Genomic DNA, 19215 nt, shown 5'->3' with positions numbered 1-19215 from the left:
AGTGTGCTTCCCCACGCTCCCTGTTTCGAACTCCGCGAGCCCGTCTAACCTCGCTGTCTTGCACACAGGCCGCCATGTCTTCGCCCGTCTTCTGGTCGACCCCTCTCAAGTACTGTCGCTGGGCTGCTCGTGAGCGACCTGCGCTTTTCTGGTCCGTTATCATTGGTGCCGCCGGTCCCATCGCCATGCCTATCGTGCCTCCGATTCGAAAATACTTTGGCGATGTTGATCCTGCGCCTATTCCCGTGACGTACCCTGGTATGAGTTGCCCCATGGCTGCTATCGCAAGAATATGTGACGGGGGCATCCGGACAAAGGCTAACTTGCCTCACTCAGTTCCCACGGGTCCACGGAAACAATTGACAGGCTACGATGATTAGAAGCGGAAGAAACTGTGAATACAGAAGGAACAGCGGCGGGGTGGGAAATGAATGCGCCACTAGATATTTTATGACAAATACCCGTCGTGAACCGGGTACAGAACCAGTAGTGTTTTTGAGACCGGCATGTGCAAAGGGCGACAGTTACCGCCCGCTATACAAATCAAGGCTCTTTCTCTCTCGCCCTCTCTCCAATGTAACGTCTTGTCTGCAAATATTTTTGTGAAGCAATGACTGCGTTTCCTGCGCTGCGCTTTTCTCTTGACGAATTTTTTTCTGCCATGTCCAAATCTAGAATGTTCGCGAAAAAAAAGACAAAAACGGCAAACGCTATACTGCAATGCAACGGTCCTTGACTTCCCTTTCTAGGAAACTTCAGGCATGGTCATGTCCTCTCTCAAAGACAGAATGCTATCACGGTGGTTTCTACCTAGTTTTCGGTTGGGAAGAACCAGACTCTATCGGTCTCCGCGACCAAAATTCCATTCGTACTGCATAATTTATTAGTAAAAAGGATCTGCACGACGGACCAAGGGGAACTCACCACTCTCCCATCCTCATCTCCGGTGTATAAGCAAGTGGGCATGGGTGTAATACAAGTAATTCCAGCATTCGTGTTGCCTTGTGTGCCGCCCTTGAAGTCAAGATGATCTAGCCTTCGAAGCAATTCCAGTGTCCACTTGCCGCCGAGAACACATTTGCGCCAAACATTAACTTTTCCCTGGCTGTGGCCGGTAAAAATTATGCAATTCTCCAGCCACTCGTCTCCGGCGCCTTCGTAGAATGCACATGAATGTACATAATCATCTTGCTCTCCGCAGACATTTTGGTCCAGGATGAGGGTTCCATTGAGTGTGTACAAGAGAACGTTCGGGCCCGAGCACAATAAGACTTCCCCAGAAACATTGTTCATCGCAGCACACTCCACGAGTCGCACCAGTGGCAGCTTACGGATAAAGGTGAGCTGGTTGAGATCCCAAAGGAAGGCTTGTCCATCTGCCGACGCCGTCACAAAGGTGCTAAAGGCTATGCTAACAGCAATGGCCGTGACTAGAGTCTTGTGACCAAACATGCTGGATCGCGGAACAAGTTCAACGACTTTGCCGGGTGCCGTGTGTACCGTGTAGACTGACACAACACAATCTTCGCCTGCAGTGATTAGTGTTTTGGAGTCTGCGAAGCAAGCGCACGAGATCTGCCCAGTGTGAAGGTTTTCAAATAGTCCGGCAGGCTGGATATACGTTAGTAGGCAGAAGAACGGTGCATCCATGTGGAAGCAGAATACCTTGCGATTGTCGCTCAAGAAGAACCGGATGCTGTTATCCGCATATCCCCATTCCAAAAACTTATCATACGGCGCAAAATTGAGTCGGAACGCCGATGCACACAACAGGCGGTCGAGTTTTGGGGCGTATATCAAACTAGCTACACGTTCGTGGCTCTCTAGTACGAGAATCAATTCACGATGTTTCGCTGGGCTCAGGCTGGGGAGTTGGCTCACCTAAGAGGGGCCGAGGCAGACAAGTCAACGAGAAAATTGATGTATCCAGTCGTCTCGTCGAACATTGCGTGTACTCCCGAGCCGGATGTGGCTTGTTGAACACTTGGTGAGGCGTCTGACCAAAATTATGAATGACGCCAGCTGTTATAGCTCTTTCATTGGCATCAGTAATGCGATCCAAGTCACTTGCGCCAGCGTACGACAGATGGTGGAACACATTGAGATTTTCCACGGCTGCGTCCCCCCGCTGCTTACATCCGAAGATAAGGTCGATCCAGTGATGCAAATTTTCGCTAACATAGGGGCTCTCTAGGGCCTCCCGATGCTTTGCAATGAATATCTTAGGATCTCCCTTGGCCCAAGGTGGGAGCTTAACGTGGTCCACCTGTGCCCCAGTGCTTTGTTTGCGACCAAAATCATATCCGTTGATGTTTGTCAGGAATTCAGGGAGGCAAAAGAATTCAGGAATAAGCTCTCGGACGTCTGTCTTGTTCCTGGCTGATGCAGATGTCCAAGCGTCAGCGACGGATTGAAACAGTCGGTCTGCGTGATCGAAGCTGTCTCCTTGAACAAGGAGATACGACTGCACGAATGGAGGAAGTCGAATCAGATAGGAGCTGACAATCATTGCAGACGAATAATGAGTACCATAGTGAAATGGTGCTTGACCAATCTCCTTGAGCGCACTATATGTCTCAACAAATCCAGGAACTCTGGCTTGGGTCTGGGCGCCCATGGGCTTTGACAAGTCTCGGAATGTTGCCGGGTCTTCAAGGTCCAAGTCCTCACTCGTATAGTCGGCAAGGATCCACGGAAACACGGGATATTGTGTGAGATCGTTAAAAGTCCTGCCTGCCATGGTATTGACCATCATAAGGTAGTGAAAGTTGGACACTTCGCCCCTTTGCCATCGCCTCACAATTGGATTCGACGGTGAAGAGTTGAAGAGCGTGCCAATCCTGGAGCCTAAGCCTGCACCAAATCCTTGGGGGGGATCGTCAACAATCTTGAGTGCGTCAAGTCTCCAGGCGTCTTCGGGGTTTGGCAAGGCATTGGCCGCGCTTGTGTGCGGCGCCTTATTCAGTAGCTTGCCGTATACAGTATCTCGAACAGCGGAGTTAATCATCGTGAGCAAATAACTACGGCCATCGGTGAAGAAGATTTCAATCGCGACGTCTCGAAACAGGAATCGTCGTTTGGAGAAACTGATAACGTCATGCCACTTCCAATGGCGAGAATCTTGATCACGCATGCCAGCAGTTTGGCGCTTCTCGAGCGTCTTGGTCCCGGTAACAACCATGGTGAAGGGATCTCGCTCCTCCGGAGGTGCTTGCCACACATTGACGATGTCTCCGCCTGCACACTGGAATACGTTGTCCATCATGTATAGGGCATCTTTACCGACGATAAGAATTCCCTCACAGGCTTCTAAACCGGTAATTCGAGACATGTTGTAAGCAGCCTGTACCTGGTCTCCGTGTTCCAATCGCCTCATAACCTTCCTGTTCTTGTCTTCGAAAGTATTCTCCCCTTCAATTGGCTCATTGGGGTCGTCGACTAGCTCGAAGTCATCCTCGGCCATAAATCCGCCTTCCTGCTTGCCCGACGCAGAGTCAGGCTCAACCATCGCTGCAGCGTCGTTCCCACCAACAAGATTCGTGGAAGACAGCGAGCGGCTTGGCGTAGTGGTCGGGGGGGTCGTGCTCATAGCCGTATTTACCCGAAGGGGGACAGATGAAGCCTCCATTGCCTTTCCCTTGGACTGGCATTTCCCGTCAAATCCAGACGCATCTGGCAGGAGTCGTAAACGCATACGATTTCGACCTTCAGTTCTATCGAGCTTCCACTTGAGTGGGATGGGCTCGCTGAAGACAGCACCCGGTCGTGTCAAATCCTTCTCCATCCCGCGATATGCGGCTCCCAAATAGGCCATGTCATCTTGCTGATCTTGCAGAAGCCTCTGATACTTGAAATACTCTGAGTTGAATATGCTCTTCATCCAGGCCGTGTTTCCAACGTCATGATTGAGAAGTGTCTTACTAGCATTGACGGCATCGGAATACCAGGCTTTTAACTTGTCCTTGCGCTTAGAGAGTCTGCCTCTAGCGCTTTCAGCCGTACGTTGATTCTCAATCATAACGAAATCTTCCCATGTCTTGGCAATGTTTCCAAAGAATAGTTCATCCAGTGATGGACGGTGTTTGTCCACCCAGAGAACAAAAGTCTCGTCATCCACTTCTGTCAGCTTCTGGAAATCTCGCGACAGCTGTCTTTGGTCGGGAGTGATGCATGACCGAATGAGGGCTACCGATTCATCTGGTTTTTGTACCATGATAATCCTGAGGAGGTTTGCTGCTGCAATCCTGGTGGATGTTTTGCCATCAATGAGCTTGATGTACAGCTGATACCAAAAGAGCCTAAAATACTCATCGTCGTGATTGAAAGACGCAAGAATGGACATTTGCCAATATCCGAGCATATTCATAAAGGCCTTAGCTTCCTTTTCAGAGACTTGAGCGTTGTCCAGGTCCGAGAGCTTCAGGAGTACAATTCTGAATAAGCAGCTTCGGACGGTAGATACTGCCTGACTGCACAGGCGAACGCTCTTCAAGTTTGAAACATCCGGCCGCTGAAGGTATTCTAGAATCGAACCAATGAAATCAATTGCGACTTCAGCCCCATCGATAAACCAGCCCTCAAAGATGGCCTCGGACATCTGGGAACAGAGTCGAGATAGGTTGATCAATAGACCAGGTTCACATAGTGACTTTTTGTTGACGTGAATTCTGTTTGTGAGTTGCCCCAATACTTTCTTCAGAAGAAAGGACTCAAAATACGCTTGATGTTCCTGGAAACCAGGAGGGACATTAGTAAAGAGCGAAAATCCAGAGAAGTCCTTTCTATTCCAGACCTGGTCCAAAAACACTCGGAGAACGAGCTCCAGCATTCCGTCGAAGACTAGCCCACCTGACGCTTGGCCGCTTGGGTCACTGGACTGACGCGAGTGTACATCCGAGTGTGTCTGATCTTTCGGGGCCGTTTGATGGGCTGTAAGGAGCACAAATGATGAGGCTCGTCGCAGTGGTGTGCCTCTGGAAGGTGTTGACAGGGGCGATGATGACACATCCACACTACTGGTCCTCACGATCGGAGCCGGAGCAGATCCTCTTCCAATAGGGTGAATGATGACATCGCTACCCTCAAATGTCAAAGCTGAATCTCGAGAGTTCAGTTCAACTTCTGGTGTGACTGCGTCAGTGCTCACGACACATGGATACAGTGCAATAAGTAGCATCCGCATCCAATCTGAACTTATGACGAAGTCCCGGAATTCAGCAGATCGTTCTTGCAAGTCCAACAAAAAGCGGATCGTGCCAGATAGAACATTTTCTTCGGACAGCGGGCTGTCAAATTTGCTCAAGTTTGCCACTACAGCACGAGTAAGTTTATCATCTCTCAAGCTGCAGGCACATGCACACACTTACTATTAAGCTCTGCTGCCGAGAGGTTCGACGCCATACTCCCATTGTCACCGTCGCCACGACTCCTGGTCTGCGAATCGCTCTCGTCCAGGCGCTTCATCACATCTCTCAACCCGTGTTGGAGCATTGACGTGATAATTATCAGTGATTCCGGATACACAACTTTTCTCTTAGAGAAGAGGGCGAGAAGCGAAGGGGGGTCAATGCCATCTTCCAAGCTGATGTTGGCAACATCGCAGCCAAATAGAATGCTGAAGCAAATGGGCCACAGCTTTGCGTTGGCCCAGAATCGCTTCAGTTTACTAGCCATGATCACAAAACCACCAGATTTTCCGGCAAACTTTGACGTGTAACTAGAGCCATGGGAAACTAGAAGCCTAGCCAGAATCCTACAACCTTGTATGACAACTTCAGCATCATCGTCGGCAAGGAGGTATAGTAGCCACTATGCGTGGTTAGCCAAGAGATCTGCAACGCGTGCAATCCAGCTCACCTTGTTTGTTACAGTTCTTGCAAATTTCTTTATGTGGTTTGTATTGCCCTTTTCGCAGAGAATGCGAGCATACATGCCCAACACCCGCGCTCCAAGTTGTCGCCTAGAGAGAAATTTAGTGCCAACAGGTGGTGTGACAACCCTCATAGGGTCCGCCATACTCTTTCTCAGCGTTCCGGGTGTGCCTGGTCGTGAGGTTGAGGATAAGGCCTTGGGGGTGCGTGGATTCGAAGCAGGCGGAGTGTGAAAAGCAAATGTGATGAACAGTGATAGCGCTCGCAAGACCTCCTGACTCAGGTTTGACTTCACCAGCATCTCAAAGGCAAGCATGAAATGTATTACAACATCCTCGGATACAGCTTCGCCTTTCATGGCATCTAACAGCCGTTTTACGATTCCTGCAGGAACATTAGCATGCTGTGCAAGGCGTACGGGGATTGACTCGACTTACTCATCCGTGTCAGTCTACGACTATTAAACTCGTGATGTTTACTATTGACAGCAAACGTCAAGAATTGTTTATAATATAGCTCTTGGATACGAGAAGTTGATTTTCGCCAAATGTCAAGATCAATGAGCAAAACGCGGTATGCCAACGGATTGATGATGAAGGAGTCGATGGGTTCTGCGTGATTGTAGCCAACAAAGCCGAGAATAAGGCTCAGAATACGAAACAACAAGCTGTCTCGATCCTCGTTTGAAATGAGTAATCGTTCTGCTGCTGGTTCGCCTGCGATTTGGGTACTATAGCCAACTTTGATTCGTAGGAGCATGCCTAGGATGCCGTAACCATTGTCTCGTTCCATAGCTTCACTATTTCGCCAGCTCTTGCGAATGCAATGAAACATTATCTCGATGGACCTTATCGTTTCGTCCACTGTGGTAGCCCGCTCCAGCAGCTTCAGGGCAAGGGGTGTGAATCCAGCAAGTCGCCAAAGGTTTTCATCCAGATAGGATGGGACAGCGACGATTGGGGTTCCGCGGAATGACGCCATGCCGTGTGCTCTGAGCAACGCATCCGGCAGGCTGGGTACCGCGCAATTTAGCGCCAATGGCGCGCCTTCTTGGCTTGATACACGGAATAGGTTTCGAGTTGATATGCGCGGAAGTGACCGCAGAAGGCCAGTATCTAGGAACTGAACGTTTTCGGGAAATGTGGCAGATGGGAGAATGCTCAACATGATTCTGGACTCGGGTAGCAGCGTGCTCGCCTTCTCTCGAACCGCGCGCAGTATATCAGAATTCTCATCCTTTCCAGGGTGTGTAATCTCATTGCGCAGGCCAAGAGTGGCGGAGGCCTCGTAGGTTTGAAAGCCTCCCAGGCTGTCTTGGTAATTCCCTTGGTATCTGGGACCGAGCCCGTAGTGCACTGCCAAGTAATCGTCGCTGAGGACGTCTTCAAATAAATGGGCCGAAGCAAGAGACCATCTCGAGACAACCCGTCCAGGGCCAACTTTGCCAGATAACTCCAAAGGCGTCCCCAGAAAAGCCTGGACCGGATTCGTTTTGTTATGATTTGAGTTGAAAGATGCGAAGCTCTCGTTGTTGTCATTCGACAATGGTGGTGTCAGAGGATAACTGCAACGAACTTGCTCTGCAAATTCTCCATTTACGTACAAAGACGCCTTGCTGGCGGTCATTGGCTTTGGTCTTCGGTGTACAATCGCAATATGGTACCACTTTCTTTCGCTAAAGGCAACGGACTTGAACCTCACACTCGGTTTGTTCGAAAATACCGAAGTCTGCAAGATGAAGTTATGGGTATCCCGCTCCAAGTACATGAGTACGAAGCATGTTTGCGAAGCATCAAAAACACCAAACAAAGTAGTGTGAGAAGTGGGATCAAAATTCTCAATCCGTACCCATGCTGTGAAGGTATATCCAGCAGTTGACTGGGGAGGAAATGGGCGACCAAGACTAGACAATTCAAGAGACGAGTGGCCATGCAAGGATAAATCGAATTGAAAAAAAGGCGGGCCGGCATATTGAGACATCATTTCCAAACAAAAGTCGGCTGCGTCAGGTCGCGAAGCAGCAAGGAGAAATTGTGTATCCGCAGGCTGATTGACGCCTAGAAACATGAGCAATTTACAGATGGCGAGCAGTTTTTCACGTTCAGATAGTGCCAGCAACACTCCCCGACCGAAAGCCGCACGGAGAAACTGGGACAAGACGCCTGTGGAATGGACTGCGACCCGATTGAAGATGGAATCCGACATGGCGCACAGGATCGTTTCCAGAACGAAAAGAGAGCTTGGTGTTGCAGGTGAGTCTGCCTGACGTGGTATGGCCATCCAGAAGCTGACAACTGGTCGAAGAATCTCTGGAAATCGAATCACCGAAGTGGACTTGAGGATGTCTCGTACATTAGGTCCAATATTATCGACTGGTTGAGCCAAAACTAGGTCCCATTGTGAATCGCCGTCATCAGACGGGAGCTCCCCCTTGTCGTTGTCTCCTTCAGAGGCTGATGGTGGTGTCGTTTCGGATTCGGCGCGCAATCCTTTAGCAATAGCCTGGCAGAGTAGATCCAATGCTTCATTGTCAAGTGCAAATGCAAGAAGTTTTCCAAACACATGACAACTGACCCACGGGTCAGGCTCGGCACCGCCCAGTCCAATACTAGCAATAACCTGCTCTAGAGCCTCCCATCCACCGCCGGCGACGCGATAACGAAAGAACCTCTTATTGCCAGGGTGATTGCGCAATACTGAGGAAAGCACGTTCAGACTGGCCCCCAAAAGTTTGAACAGCGACATCATGTCAGCTTGGCTTCGCTTTTGTGGATCGTAAAAGCCCGAGAAAGCGCGCAGGACGTCGAGAAGAATGTCAAAGCCGCGGGCGTGTCGAAAATCATCCTGCAAAGCTGGCAACCCTGGGGCAGATACATGTCGGTTTATGTCCCTTAAAGGCTTGATTAGTTTGCCAATGTCGGGATAGCCGTTCTCTCCGGGTGACGACGCAGCAGTCGCAAAGCCATCAAGGAGTTTCTGCAGGATTTCGAAAGACTTGGACGCGACTGGGCCCGACGCAGAGGTCCAGGACCGACAACGACGAGGATGGGACAACATGGTCAGTTTACGACGACGCCGAGATCATCCCAAAGGTTGTCTTCAGCTCTCCTGAGCCCTACTCAAGGGTCCAGGTTTTGGCAGGTCAGCGGCAGCATGGAGAGCAAAGAAAGACGTCTTGATGTCGGTTGGCGTCGACGTCTCGTAAAATTCGGGGCTGAGTCTGCAGCGCGGGGCTCATCAAGATTTGGCAGCAGGCAGGAGCGAGCTATCGGAACGGACAGAGCGCTGATGCCCGCCCCAAGAAGATGGCTAAATTCGACGTGTCGAGATATCGTAATCAACGAGAAGTACTCCGTAGATTATCAGCAGCGTTATCGGAGAGACATTTCCTGGGTAGACAGACGTGACCTTTGATGACCGATTGTCATGTTCGTGCCAGCAAAAACGCGTCAGGCTAGACAGACGCTGCATGATCGAACTTTACCAACATAAGTTACTCGTCAGCCTCGCCGAGAGTGTGGCTGAGGCATTCTCGACGTGTGGCGCAGCTGCACACACCGATACACAAGTAACTTGAAGACCACCTTGAAGACCGGTATTGATGCGAGGCTGGGTTCTATTTCTTCAGCCTAAAATTCATGGCGCATTTAAATGGAGATATATGGGGCATGGTGCAGAATCGTTTGAGTCATCTAGCTCCTTGGGCGACAGCACATCAGCAGTCCCTGATACAGCTTCTCCTACGGAGCACCTTGGGAGCCCCACGCGAAACGGGTGAATCTGGCATAGGGTAGGCCCGAGGCTCGATAACGTCAGAGTCCCTCCCTTGGCGCTATGCTCATTCAAGCCACTGGCAAGTTTGAGTCAGTGCACCTTTGTGGCTTTTGTACACGGACTTCTGGCTCAGTCTGGTCGACTTGGTTCGAACAAAAACAACAAGATAAGACCACGAGTCAGGCGGCCCCCCCCCCCGCGGCAACGTTCACGGGCCAAGGCGTGTGTGGCTGTTCGCATGATGATTTACCTACGTAGGTATTAACTAATTACTCCATCCGGAAAGCTCCAATAGGCTCTAAATACCGGACTACGCCATGTTCCGTCGGAGCTTTTGGATGCAAGCTCCGTTCTTCAAGGTTCCAATGGAGCTGGAGACGCGGAAGCCAATACCGAGCACGGGTTTATGCAAGTCCGTCTCATGTCAGGCACCAGGTGACTGATTATTATCCTTGGATGCTGTCAAGCTTTGCTGGCTCGTTGGTTGGCTGCGCAGCCTCATGAAAACTGGTTTTCGTCACTCGTCGAATAGTCCGTAGATGATTGAAAAACACGGAATCAGACGAAATAGATTGGGGGAGGCGGCCAGGTAGCATTTGAGGCTGATGTGGCAACTGGATTCAGTGCCAGCAGTGTGTGCACGTACTGCGTACAGCATCTGTGCAGTACGTACTCCGTACGGAGTACTAGCCGGCGCCTTCCCACCAGCTGCCAGGCACAAAGTACTTGAGTACTAAGTACTTAAGGTACCTTGCACACAGGCCGCGGGTTACACGTTACACGAGTACCTTGGGTGGCCTGAGGCCGCAACGTAGCAACAGCTTCGGTGCCTCTTATTGTTTCTTGCCTACGGAGTACTTACGTGCCACTCCGCAGCAATCACTTGGAAGGCATCCTCTAATAAAGTTCAGGCACAATAAAGCATGTGAGAGAAAAGATGGCTCAGGTCCAGCGGGCGCATCCCGTGCTCTACTTATCAAGCATGGAGCACGACGCACGCAAGAAAGGTCTCGGTTCTCGCCATCGCCGTTTCGATTGAGCCTCGTGCCCAGTGTCTGCCTGCCTAGTGCAGCTTGTCTTGCGTAACCCCTCAAGTATCCGCGACCTGTGCTGGCGCAAGTGCTGCTCCAGAGTCCATTGAGCTGCTCCAATGGCGTCCAGGCATCGCTCCACCGTCATTGCGCGTGCCCCGGCCAGCTCGGCGCTAGTCTCCCTTGGGTCAGGTCTGATCATCCCACCGCCCACTCCTTGCTGTCTGGTCAGTGGTCGTCACCGTGACCTGGTTCAAGCCGGCATCGCTCGTCACCTCCGGCTTACTACTTACTTAAGTACTCATCTACCGCCCCCAAACCACTTGCCTGCCTCCGGCTCTCCCTTCTCTCTCTCTCCATCGACTTTCTTTCATCTTGATCCCGTCCACCATCCACCTCCAGCTGCCTGATTTTCATCGGGTTGGACCGAATCCGACTCTCGTGCATTTTCGGCTGTTCTTGCATCTCGTTTTGCGTTTGTGTCGCAGGTAGACCAGAACGCCCGGCGTTTGCGTAGCCTGCCCGCGTATCGCCCTCAAGACTGACAGCGTCACTTCACCAAGCACCTCGTCATCTCCCAAACACCCCCCCACACTCATGATGAAGACTTTTGTTGCCGCCCTCTCCGTGGTGGGTGTTGCCCAGGCGGGATTCAGCACCGAGACCATTCACAAGGGATCCGCCCCAGTTCTCAGCTCTGTCCACGCTGAAGTCGTTCCTGACTCTTACATCATCAAGTTCAAGGACCACGTCAACGAGGCCACGGCCAGCGACCATCATAACTGGATTCAGAACATTCACAGACATGGCGAGGAGGAGCGTTTGGAACTCCGCAAGCGTAGCCTCGGATCCTCAGAGAAGACATTTGCCGGCATGAAACATACGTACAACATTTCCAGCGGCTTCAAGGGGTATTCAGGCCACTTCCATGAGTCCGTCATTGAGAAGATACGAAATCATCGCGATGTGAGTCGCGAATCCAATTCCATCAAAAAGGGCCTCGCCAGTTGTAGCCGACGTCTGCCAAGCTTGAACATTACTGACCGAAGCCTGTCAAATAGGTTGAGTTCATCGAGAAGGATACAATTGTCCACATTCTGCGCCCTGTCAGCTCCGAGGACTCTGAGCAGGAGGGTTGCAATCCCGAGACCGAGAAGCAGGCTCCTTGGGGCCTTGCCCGTGTCTCCCATCGCAAGGGGCTTTCCTTCAGCACCTACAATAAGTACTTGTATGCTGAAAATGGTGGCGAAGGCGTCGACGCCTACGTCATTGACACTGGTACCAACATTGAACATGTCGACTTTGAAGATCGTGCCAAATGGGGCGCGACTATTCCTTCTGGCGATGCTGATGAGGATGGCAACGGCCACGGTACTCACTGCTCTGGAACCATTGCCGGTAAGAAGTATGGTGTTGCCAAGAAAGCAACCGTCTATGCCGTCAAAGTTCTCCGCTCCAACGGCTCTGGCAGCATGGCAGATGTTGTGAAGGGTGTTGAATTCGCCGCCACCAACCACCTTGAGCAGGCTCAGCTTGCCAAGAATGGCAAGCGAAAGGGGTTCAAGGGTTCCGTCGCCAACATGTCTCTTGGTGGTGGCAAGACACAGGCTCTGGACGCTGCAGTCAACGCTGCCGTCCAGGCGGGCATTCATTTCGCCGTCGCTGCCGGCAATGATAACGCCGACGCCTGTAATTACTCTCCTGCTGCCGCTGAGCTTCCCGTCACTGTCGGTGCCTCTGCCTTTGATGATAGCCGTGCTTACTTTTCCAACTATGGAAAGTGCACCGACATCTTTGCTCCTGGGCTAAACATCCTGTCCACCTGGATCGGCTCCAAGTATGCTGTCAACACTATCTCGGGCACTTCCATGGCATCTCCTCACATCTGCGGTCTCCTCGCCTACTATCTCTCACTTCATCCGGCCAGTGACTCAGAGTACTCTGTCGCTCCAATCACTCCCAAGCAGCTCAAGGATACTCTCATCGATATCTCCACTCAGGACGTCCTCTCCGACATCCCCAAGGACACACCCAACAAGCTGGCCTGGAATGGCGGCGGCTGCAGCAATTACTCCAAGATTGTTGCTGCCGGTGGCTGGACTGGCGAGCCCAAGGCGTCTGAACTGCAGCCGGTTGAGAACTCTGTCAAGAAGGAGATGAAGATTCTTACCCACAAGGTCTCCCATGGCGTCAAGGACTTGGGCGATAAGACTGAAGAGTTCGTCGCAAAGATTCACGACGTCGTCGACAAGGAGATTGAGCACTTCGTCTCCGAGATCTCGCTGTAAGATCTGAGTTTGCTCTGTGAATGTTCGTATCTTATACTGTTCACAGGGAGTACACATGATGTGCTGCATGGGTCTCGGCTTTCCGCTTATTTTGGGTAACGCAGATGTGTGCTGAGGCGTAGAGTTTCGGATGGTATTATTTCATTGTGTCTGTGGTTTTAGGTTTCCAAGCTGCTATACAGTCGTCAGAAGGCAGGAATTTATATGTCAACATTCGCTCTCACGTTGGGATCAATCTAACTATTTCCATCTCGCACGCGTGGAGCCCGATCAAGCGTGATATATAGAACGGGCATGATTCTGATGACTACGAGATATGATGCTATGAAGACCGTAGTCGAGCCCACAGCCTACGTGGTCGGCCATGGGTTGTTCGGTAGATGACTTGATAGTTGCTGTGTCCTGGAATGAATCGTGCCCTGTTCACCTGGTGTTTTGCTTCTTTTCCCCTGAACTCCATTCACTTGCCCTTTGGGAAAGTGTTCCTGGTTGCTTTCGTACGTGATCGAGTGTCCAGGTACCCAGGAAGGTGTGCTGGGCCTTTGCGGTGATAACTCACGCCTTCCTCGCCGGTCAAGAGAACAGTTGATGTGCTGTCAGGCACTGGATGTGCCGGTTTTTGACTCGTCTCCGTACCAACACCGATCAACAGCTTCACTTGACGTACGTATGATGTTTTGATACTTGCTCACCTCTACATTGCGTTACCCGCTACGGCTCGCCCCCCTTTTCTATTGTGCCCAATATCATTCCTGGTGGTTTACTATACATTGAACACATTATTTGAACGTTGGCTTCCTGCCCGAGCCGAGGAGGATGTTGCGACGCAAAAGCTCGCGAAGCACTCATCGACGTCCTCTTGGCAAAAGCAAATCCACCAGTTCTATTGTGAGAAGAAGGACTGATTTTGTAGTCAATATTGATGCAGCATCTGCAGAAAGAGACGCCCATATCGCAGCTAATTTGTCTTACTGGCGTGCTCATGGACATCACGAACAGGACACCACTGGGGAATGCCCCGGCCAAGTGCCCCATGACCTGCTTCCCCGACGGAGCAACACCATGAATGGCCGACTAGAAGGGCCGCCAAACGGCATTCCGAAGCGGAAACAGAGCGTAAGATTCACGGGCCCAAATGCCAAACCTCGGCGGCAACTGGCTGCTCGAGCAAAGCCAGTGGTGCGCTCTCATGGTTCGAAGGGACCAATTGATGCGACGGGAAGGCGAGACAATGTCCATGCTTCGCCCACGGCATCAAAGTACGAGCAATCCATCGACATGGACTACACGCCTAGGACCGGCAACTTTTCTGTCATCCATTCCAGTGGATATTTGCCCCAGGATCCTGCTGCTGCTACTCGTATGCCACCATTTTTGGGGTCGCTTCGAAAGTCCAAGTCCATGTATAGCCAGTCGATGATTTCGGAGTTGGGATACAACCATGATCGCAGCCGAGCTGAAAGGTTGAAGCCACCGCCAACAACGCCCTCGACCGTACAGTTTCAAGACGCGCAGAATCAAACGAAGCGGTACTCCATCAGGCGAAGTCTGCGCACACCAAAGTCCATGGGCTATCTTGATTTCCAGACCACGAAGCCAATGACAGAAGAGGCCGAGAATAAACGTAACGACTGCTCTTCGCCGCAAAGAGTGATCCGCTCAAAGGGCTCTTTTCGCCATCTCAAGTCTCATTCCTCCATGTTTTTTCGGTCCAAGATTCGTCCGCAAGAGAGCTCAATGGGGTTGTCTAGGTCGTTGCGCAACAGCAGTGACAACAGCGCCGCGTTTGCGTCGACCTTTTCGGGAAATGGAATTCCCCCTGCGAAGCACGCCGGAATACGTTTCACGGCCAGACGAGTATCGAAAAGTGTCCGGAATAAGCTGAGCAGACTGTTTGGTCGATCCAAGAGTACCGACACGAGCGGGAATGACACTGCAGCCGATCCGTCCCAGGAAACGGACAGCGACAGCTTTCACCACGCTACCGAACCCTACCCATTGAAGAAGCTTCCATGTCAAGAGTTACTTCTCATGTCCCTTCATTTCATGCGGTTCCGTCGTACCAACAGATGCGGTCACGGCAGGGAAGCCTGGAGAGCGTCTCGCCCGAGGAGAACGTGCTCTCTGATGACAGGTCCCGCGTGACTAGTTGGACGAACTCGACAGCAAATACTGTGCTCAACTTTGGCGTGACTGAAGAGCACGAGTACCAGCGTTTATCTGTTATCAGGGAAAACGGCATGCATATCCCATCAACTTCTCACGTTCCACTGGCCAATTCTGCTGTGCCAGGAATGACAATCAATAGCCAGCGAGTGTATTCAGCACTGATGAAGAAGCTCACAAACACACCCGCCAACTCGGACGGGATGCATCATCACGAGTCGACACGTCGGTCGTCAGCCGAGTCGGTGCCACTCAGACACAGTTGTGTTGATCAAGCCAACCCACAACCAAGGTCGCCTCCGATTGTTCGATGCGTGGGGACAAGTGATGACGATGTGTTCGAGGATACCAAGGAAGTCATCTCCTCAAACCAGTCGGAAGAAGAACAGGACATTGAGACCGGCGAATCATTTCGTGCCATGTCGAAGAAGTCGGCCTGGAAAGCTTACCCGAATGCATCCGCGGGTGATGGAAAGGGGCTTTCACCCGACAAGATTCCTCTACCAGGGTCGGCATCGAAACGACCATCCATTCGTGCGGACAGACACTCAACCCTTTCGCCAAGTTCAGATGGTCATCTCTTCCGCACGACAAGTCCTTACCGTAGAGCGATTCAGCGAAGCATGAAAGAGTATCAAGAGTCGGATCACACTCACGCATTGGACACCAGGTATCTCAGCACCCTGTCCGCATTGAGTCTACCGACTAGACGCCCAAGCACTGTGGGATCAGAAAGAGATATGCGTTTGACCTATGCTGAGAGCTTTTATTCCTTCATGACCGAGGAACCAACAACCACGCGGCTGGATGGACCTGCATCGCCTACTGTTCCTCGCGTTCATGAAATTGAGCCAGGCAACGAAGCCGTGACGGAGGAGTCTGGTAATAAGATGGAAACTTCGGTACACGGCCGCGACATTTCAGCAGCAAGTTCGGTGGAGTGGAAGACTTGGCTCAGCGCCAATATCTCCAAGCTGGAAAAACCGCATGCCTTGATGAGCTCTCAATATGAGGGGCAGCCAAGCAATGCCACGCTACCTGCAGGGCACATAAGAGAGAGTGCCGAGATTGAATCGCCTGGCGAAACTCCAAAGACAGCGCTGACAAGCACAGGAGAGAGGTTAGCCAGCCACGTAGTAAGTCACCGCTGTGCTGGAACTCGCCCATCGCCGTCGACCCAGATGGGGAGTCCTCTGAAGTGTCCAGAGGGCGCAGTCGGACCCAACAAGAGGGACAAGTTACAACGTTCTGCGTCGCGAAAGGTTGCGTCCAGCTCACACCGTCACACCCCTTGCTCCACTGTCTCCGTGCCCAAAGCAGACAACGACAAAGGCCCAGGTTCGAACGAGAGCCGGCCGGGCCTGCTGAGAATGAGGTCTCTCAACACAATCCCTACCACGGTGCCGCAATCACATGATGGCTTGCTTTGGAAGCACTGCGACCAGGAAAACTCGAGAACCGGACCACTGATCACGACCAAGACCACCCCAGGGCTTGCAGCTATAACTCAGCGAACAGTTAGTGGTAAAGCAAGCTCACCAGGGAAGCTGAGCAACGGTGGTTCGACATCTCCACGAACCCCTGAAGGACCGATGGCTGTATCGAATGGCCTGTCGGAAACAACCAAATCAGAGTGGGACGCCCAGATCAGAGGAAGTCGACGAATGGTTGATTTGTTTTTGAGCAGTCGCCGAAAGGCAATTCACGGGACCATGTCGAGAAATGGAAGTGAAAACTATTCGACTGTATTTCTGTAAGGCCGGTTGCTTGCCTGTATATATTACTTGTCGGCCAGGATAGCTATCGAGGCGAATGGAGCGGCAGATGATTTGGCATGGCGTAAACTGTGCGCCCAAGAGTGCCGTGTGCCTGTATGAATGACGAGCATCTCGCACGTATCCCGTCGTCTCAGCCCCGAAAGTTCTTTGGCGACGCGGGACTGACGTGGACTTCCCACAGGCGGGCCAAAGACTTGGGAAAGGACTTTTCCCTCTCACGGCTCACCCACTTGTTGTACTCGATGTGCGTAACCTTTTCGCCCAAGAGCCCCCCCACGTGGGTGTCCCCCGAGGACAAAGACTTGATGAAGTCATCCGATATACGGACGTATTCCCTCAAGGCCTCGTTTGCATCCAGCGTGGCGCCCGTGACCCAGGTCAGCAACAGAGGCTCTATGAGCGGAGCATCCGACACGCTGGCATGGCTGGTGCCCAGGCTGGTCAGGAACCAGGCTGCTTGTGTGCGGAGCAGCACGCCCCGCACCAGGTCACGAACGGTGTCAAAGTGCGGTCTGCCGAAGAAGATGGTGCGCTGCTTGGACCACGAGTCTGAGTGGACGACGAGGAGGGCCACGTCGACGGCGGTGTTGAGGGGCCCGCTCTCCTTGCCGGGGTCGAGGGCGATGCCTCCCACCGACGGGTTGGGCCGGCCGGCGTCGAGCTCGGGGGGCGTGCCGGAGCTGGCGGCAGAGGCAGAGGCAGAGGCAGAGGCAGAGGCAGAGGCAGAGGCGGAGGCTTGCTTGAGCGCCTGGAGGGCGGCCGTTGCGCCGTACGAGTGGCCCGCCGTGACGAGGCGGCCGAGGTCGAGGCGGCCGGAGAAGGAGCCCAGCGACTCCGGGGGCGAGCGGGTGCTCTCGACGGAGGAGGCGTTGGCGTCGAGCTGGCGCAGCAGGCGGATCGCGTGGAGCATCTCGGCGTCCCGGAAGGCCAGCTGGTGTCTCTTGAGGGCGGGCGTGTCGACGGGCGTGTGGTTGGCGGCCGAGGCGAGCAGGTCCGACTCCCGGAAGTGGAGGCGGCTTTTGGCCGGGACGCCGGGGGCGCGGATGGAGCTGCCGGGGGAGGAGCCGTCGCGGTGCTCGATGGCGGCGACGACGGTCCCGCGCGACGCCAGCTCGCCCAGGTAGTTTGTGTAGTCGGTTCGCGAGGACGCCATGCCGTGGGAGAAGACCAGGACGGGGAACCGGGGGGGCGAGCTGGCGAGGGCGACGTCGACCTGGGCGGGGATGGTGATGGGGCCGGCGACGAGCCAGAGCGCCAGGGTGAAGATTGGCCGGGCGAGGACGTTGTCGAGGCGGGCAAAGCGTGCGTATCCTCGGGCCGTGAGACTGACGGGCCGCGGGATCCAGGGGAGCGGCGGCTTGGCGGATCTGGCGTCTTTGTCGGCCGGGTAGTATATCGTGACGAGGACGGTCTCGAGCTCGAAGGCTGGCGTGTGGGAGTCTTTGAAGACGGGCTCTGCTATGAGCTCGGGCCGCGGGAGGGGGACCTCGAGGTCGATGGCGCCGACGGCGTGAGGGCCCGTGTATGCTGGGAGGCGGGAGGCCAGGGGCGGCACGGAGAGGGTTATGCAGGTCGTCGTGTAGACGAGGAGCGTGTAGAGGATGGCGGATTTCCAGGAGATGCGGGAGAGGCGTCTGGAGCGGGCGAGGATGGCGCTGACGACGCGTTGGAGACGGCCTCGAGACGGGAGAGCCCAGCGCGGTCGGGGGGCGGTGGAAATGGGCGCCAGGAGCGGTGAGTCGGGGGAGATGGATGAGATGGATGAGGACGGTGAGAGGGACATGAGTTCGAGGGGTGGCGAGATTGGTGGCTGTGAGAGCCGTGGCATTTTGGCGGGCGAGGTGAGGTTTTGGGACGGACCGTGACGATGTGCGAGTGAGTGAGTGAGTGAGTGAGTGAGTGAGTGATGAGTGAGTGAGTGAGTAAGTGGGTGACTGGGTGAGAGAGAGTGACGTACACGCGTGCGGGTGTCGGCGGACCGAGTGGGGCCGTGTTTGCCGCGGCTGCCATCATTATCTAACGTCCCGCCCCACAAGATCGCCAGCCCCCTATTTTCGACAGGAGTTTACACTATAAATACTACTTTTTTAAAAAATTATATAATTATAAATATAATATTATATAATAAACTTTTATAATATTTATAAATTATAATAGTTAAATTAATTATAATTAAATTATAAGATATTTTTATAGCTTATAAGTATTTTAATTTATTTTTTAAAGATAGAAATTTTTTACTAATAAATACTAAGAAAATATAAATATAATTAATTAATTAATTAAATAAAATATCTAAAAATATTTA

The 19215-nt window shown here is 52.6% G+C and overlaps 5 protein-coding genes across 5 annotated transcripts; 3 read left to right on the top strand and 2 right to left on the bottom strand.

Moving 5' to 3' along the window:
* Positions 1 to 74: 74 nt before the first annotated feature.
* Positions 75 to 380, top strand: MAM_00343 (uncharacterized protein; the record flags this gene model as incomplete). The annotated part of the gene is made up of 1 exon (XM_040819142.1): positions 75 to 380. One exon carries the CDS (start codon positions 75 to 77, stop codon positions 378 to 380), a length of 306 nt encoding a protein of 101 aa, XP_040682407.1.
* Positions 381 to 838: 458 nt separating this feature from the next.
* On the bottom strand, positions 839 to 8927 carry MAM_00342 (beige/BEACH domain protein; the record flags this gene model as incomplete). The annotated part of the gene is made up of 7 exons (XM_040819141.1): positions 839 to 871; positions 925 to 1611; positions 1666 to 1823; positions 1882 to 5310; positions 5367 to 5808; positions 5857 to 6254; positions 6308 to 8927. 7 exons carry the CDS (start codon positions 8925 to 8927, stop codon positions 839 to 841), a joined length of 7767 nt encoding a protein of 2588 aa, XP_040682406.1.
* Positions 8928 to 11275: 2348 nt separating this feature from the next.
* MAM_00341 (subtilisin-like serine protease PR1H) lies at positions 11276 to 12963 on the top strand (the record flags this gene model as incomplete). The annotated part of the gene is made up of 2 exons (XM_040819140.1): positions 11276 to 11641; positions 11737 to 12963. The coding sequence occupies 2 exons, from the start codon at positions 11276 to 11278 to the stop codon at positions 12961 to 12963; spliced, it is 1593 nt and encodes a 530-aa protein (XP_040682405.1).
* A 1062-nt stretch (positions 12964 to 14025) lies between these two features.
* Positions 14026 to 16886, top strand: MAM_00340 (uncharacterized protein; the record flags this gene model as incomplete). Its single annotated transcript, XM_040819139.1, has 2 exons — positions 14026 to 14872; positions 14917 to 16886. The coding sequence occupies 2 exons, from the start codon at positions 14026 to 14028 to the stop codon at positions 16884 to 16886; spliced, it is 2817 nt and encodes a 938-aa protein (XP_040682404.1).
* Positions 16887 to 17037: 151 nt separating this feature from the next.
* Positions 17038 to 18735, bottom strand: MAM_00339 (PAF-acetylhydrolase family member; the record flags this gene model as incomplete). The annotated part of the gene is made up of 1 exon (XM_040819138.1): positions 17038 to 18735. The coding sequence occupies one exon, from the start codon at positions 18733 to 18735 to the stop codon at positions 17038 to 17040; it is 1698 nt and encodes a 565-aa protein (XP_040682403.1).
* Between the last annotated feature and the right edge of the window lie 480 nt (positions 18736 to 19215).

Source organism: Metarhizium album, assembly GCF_000804445.1.
Source record: "Metarhizium album ARSEF 1941 chromosome Unknown scaffold_1, whole genome shotgun sequence".
Classification (NCBI taxonomy): Eukaryota; Fungi; Ascomycota; class Sordariomycetes; order Hypocreales; family Clavicipitaceae; genus Metarhizium; species Metarhizium album.
This window is presented reverse-complemented; position numbering and strand designations above follow the sequence as displayed.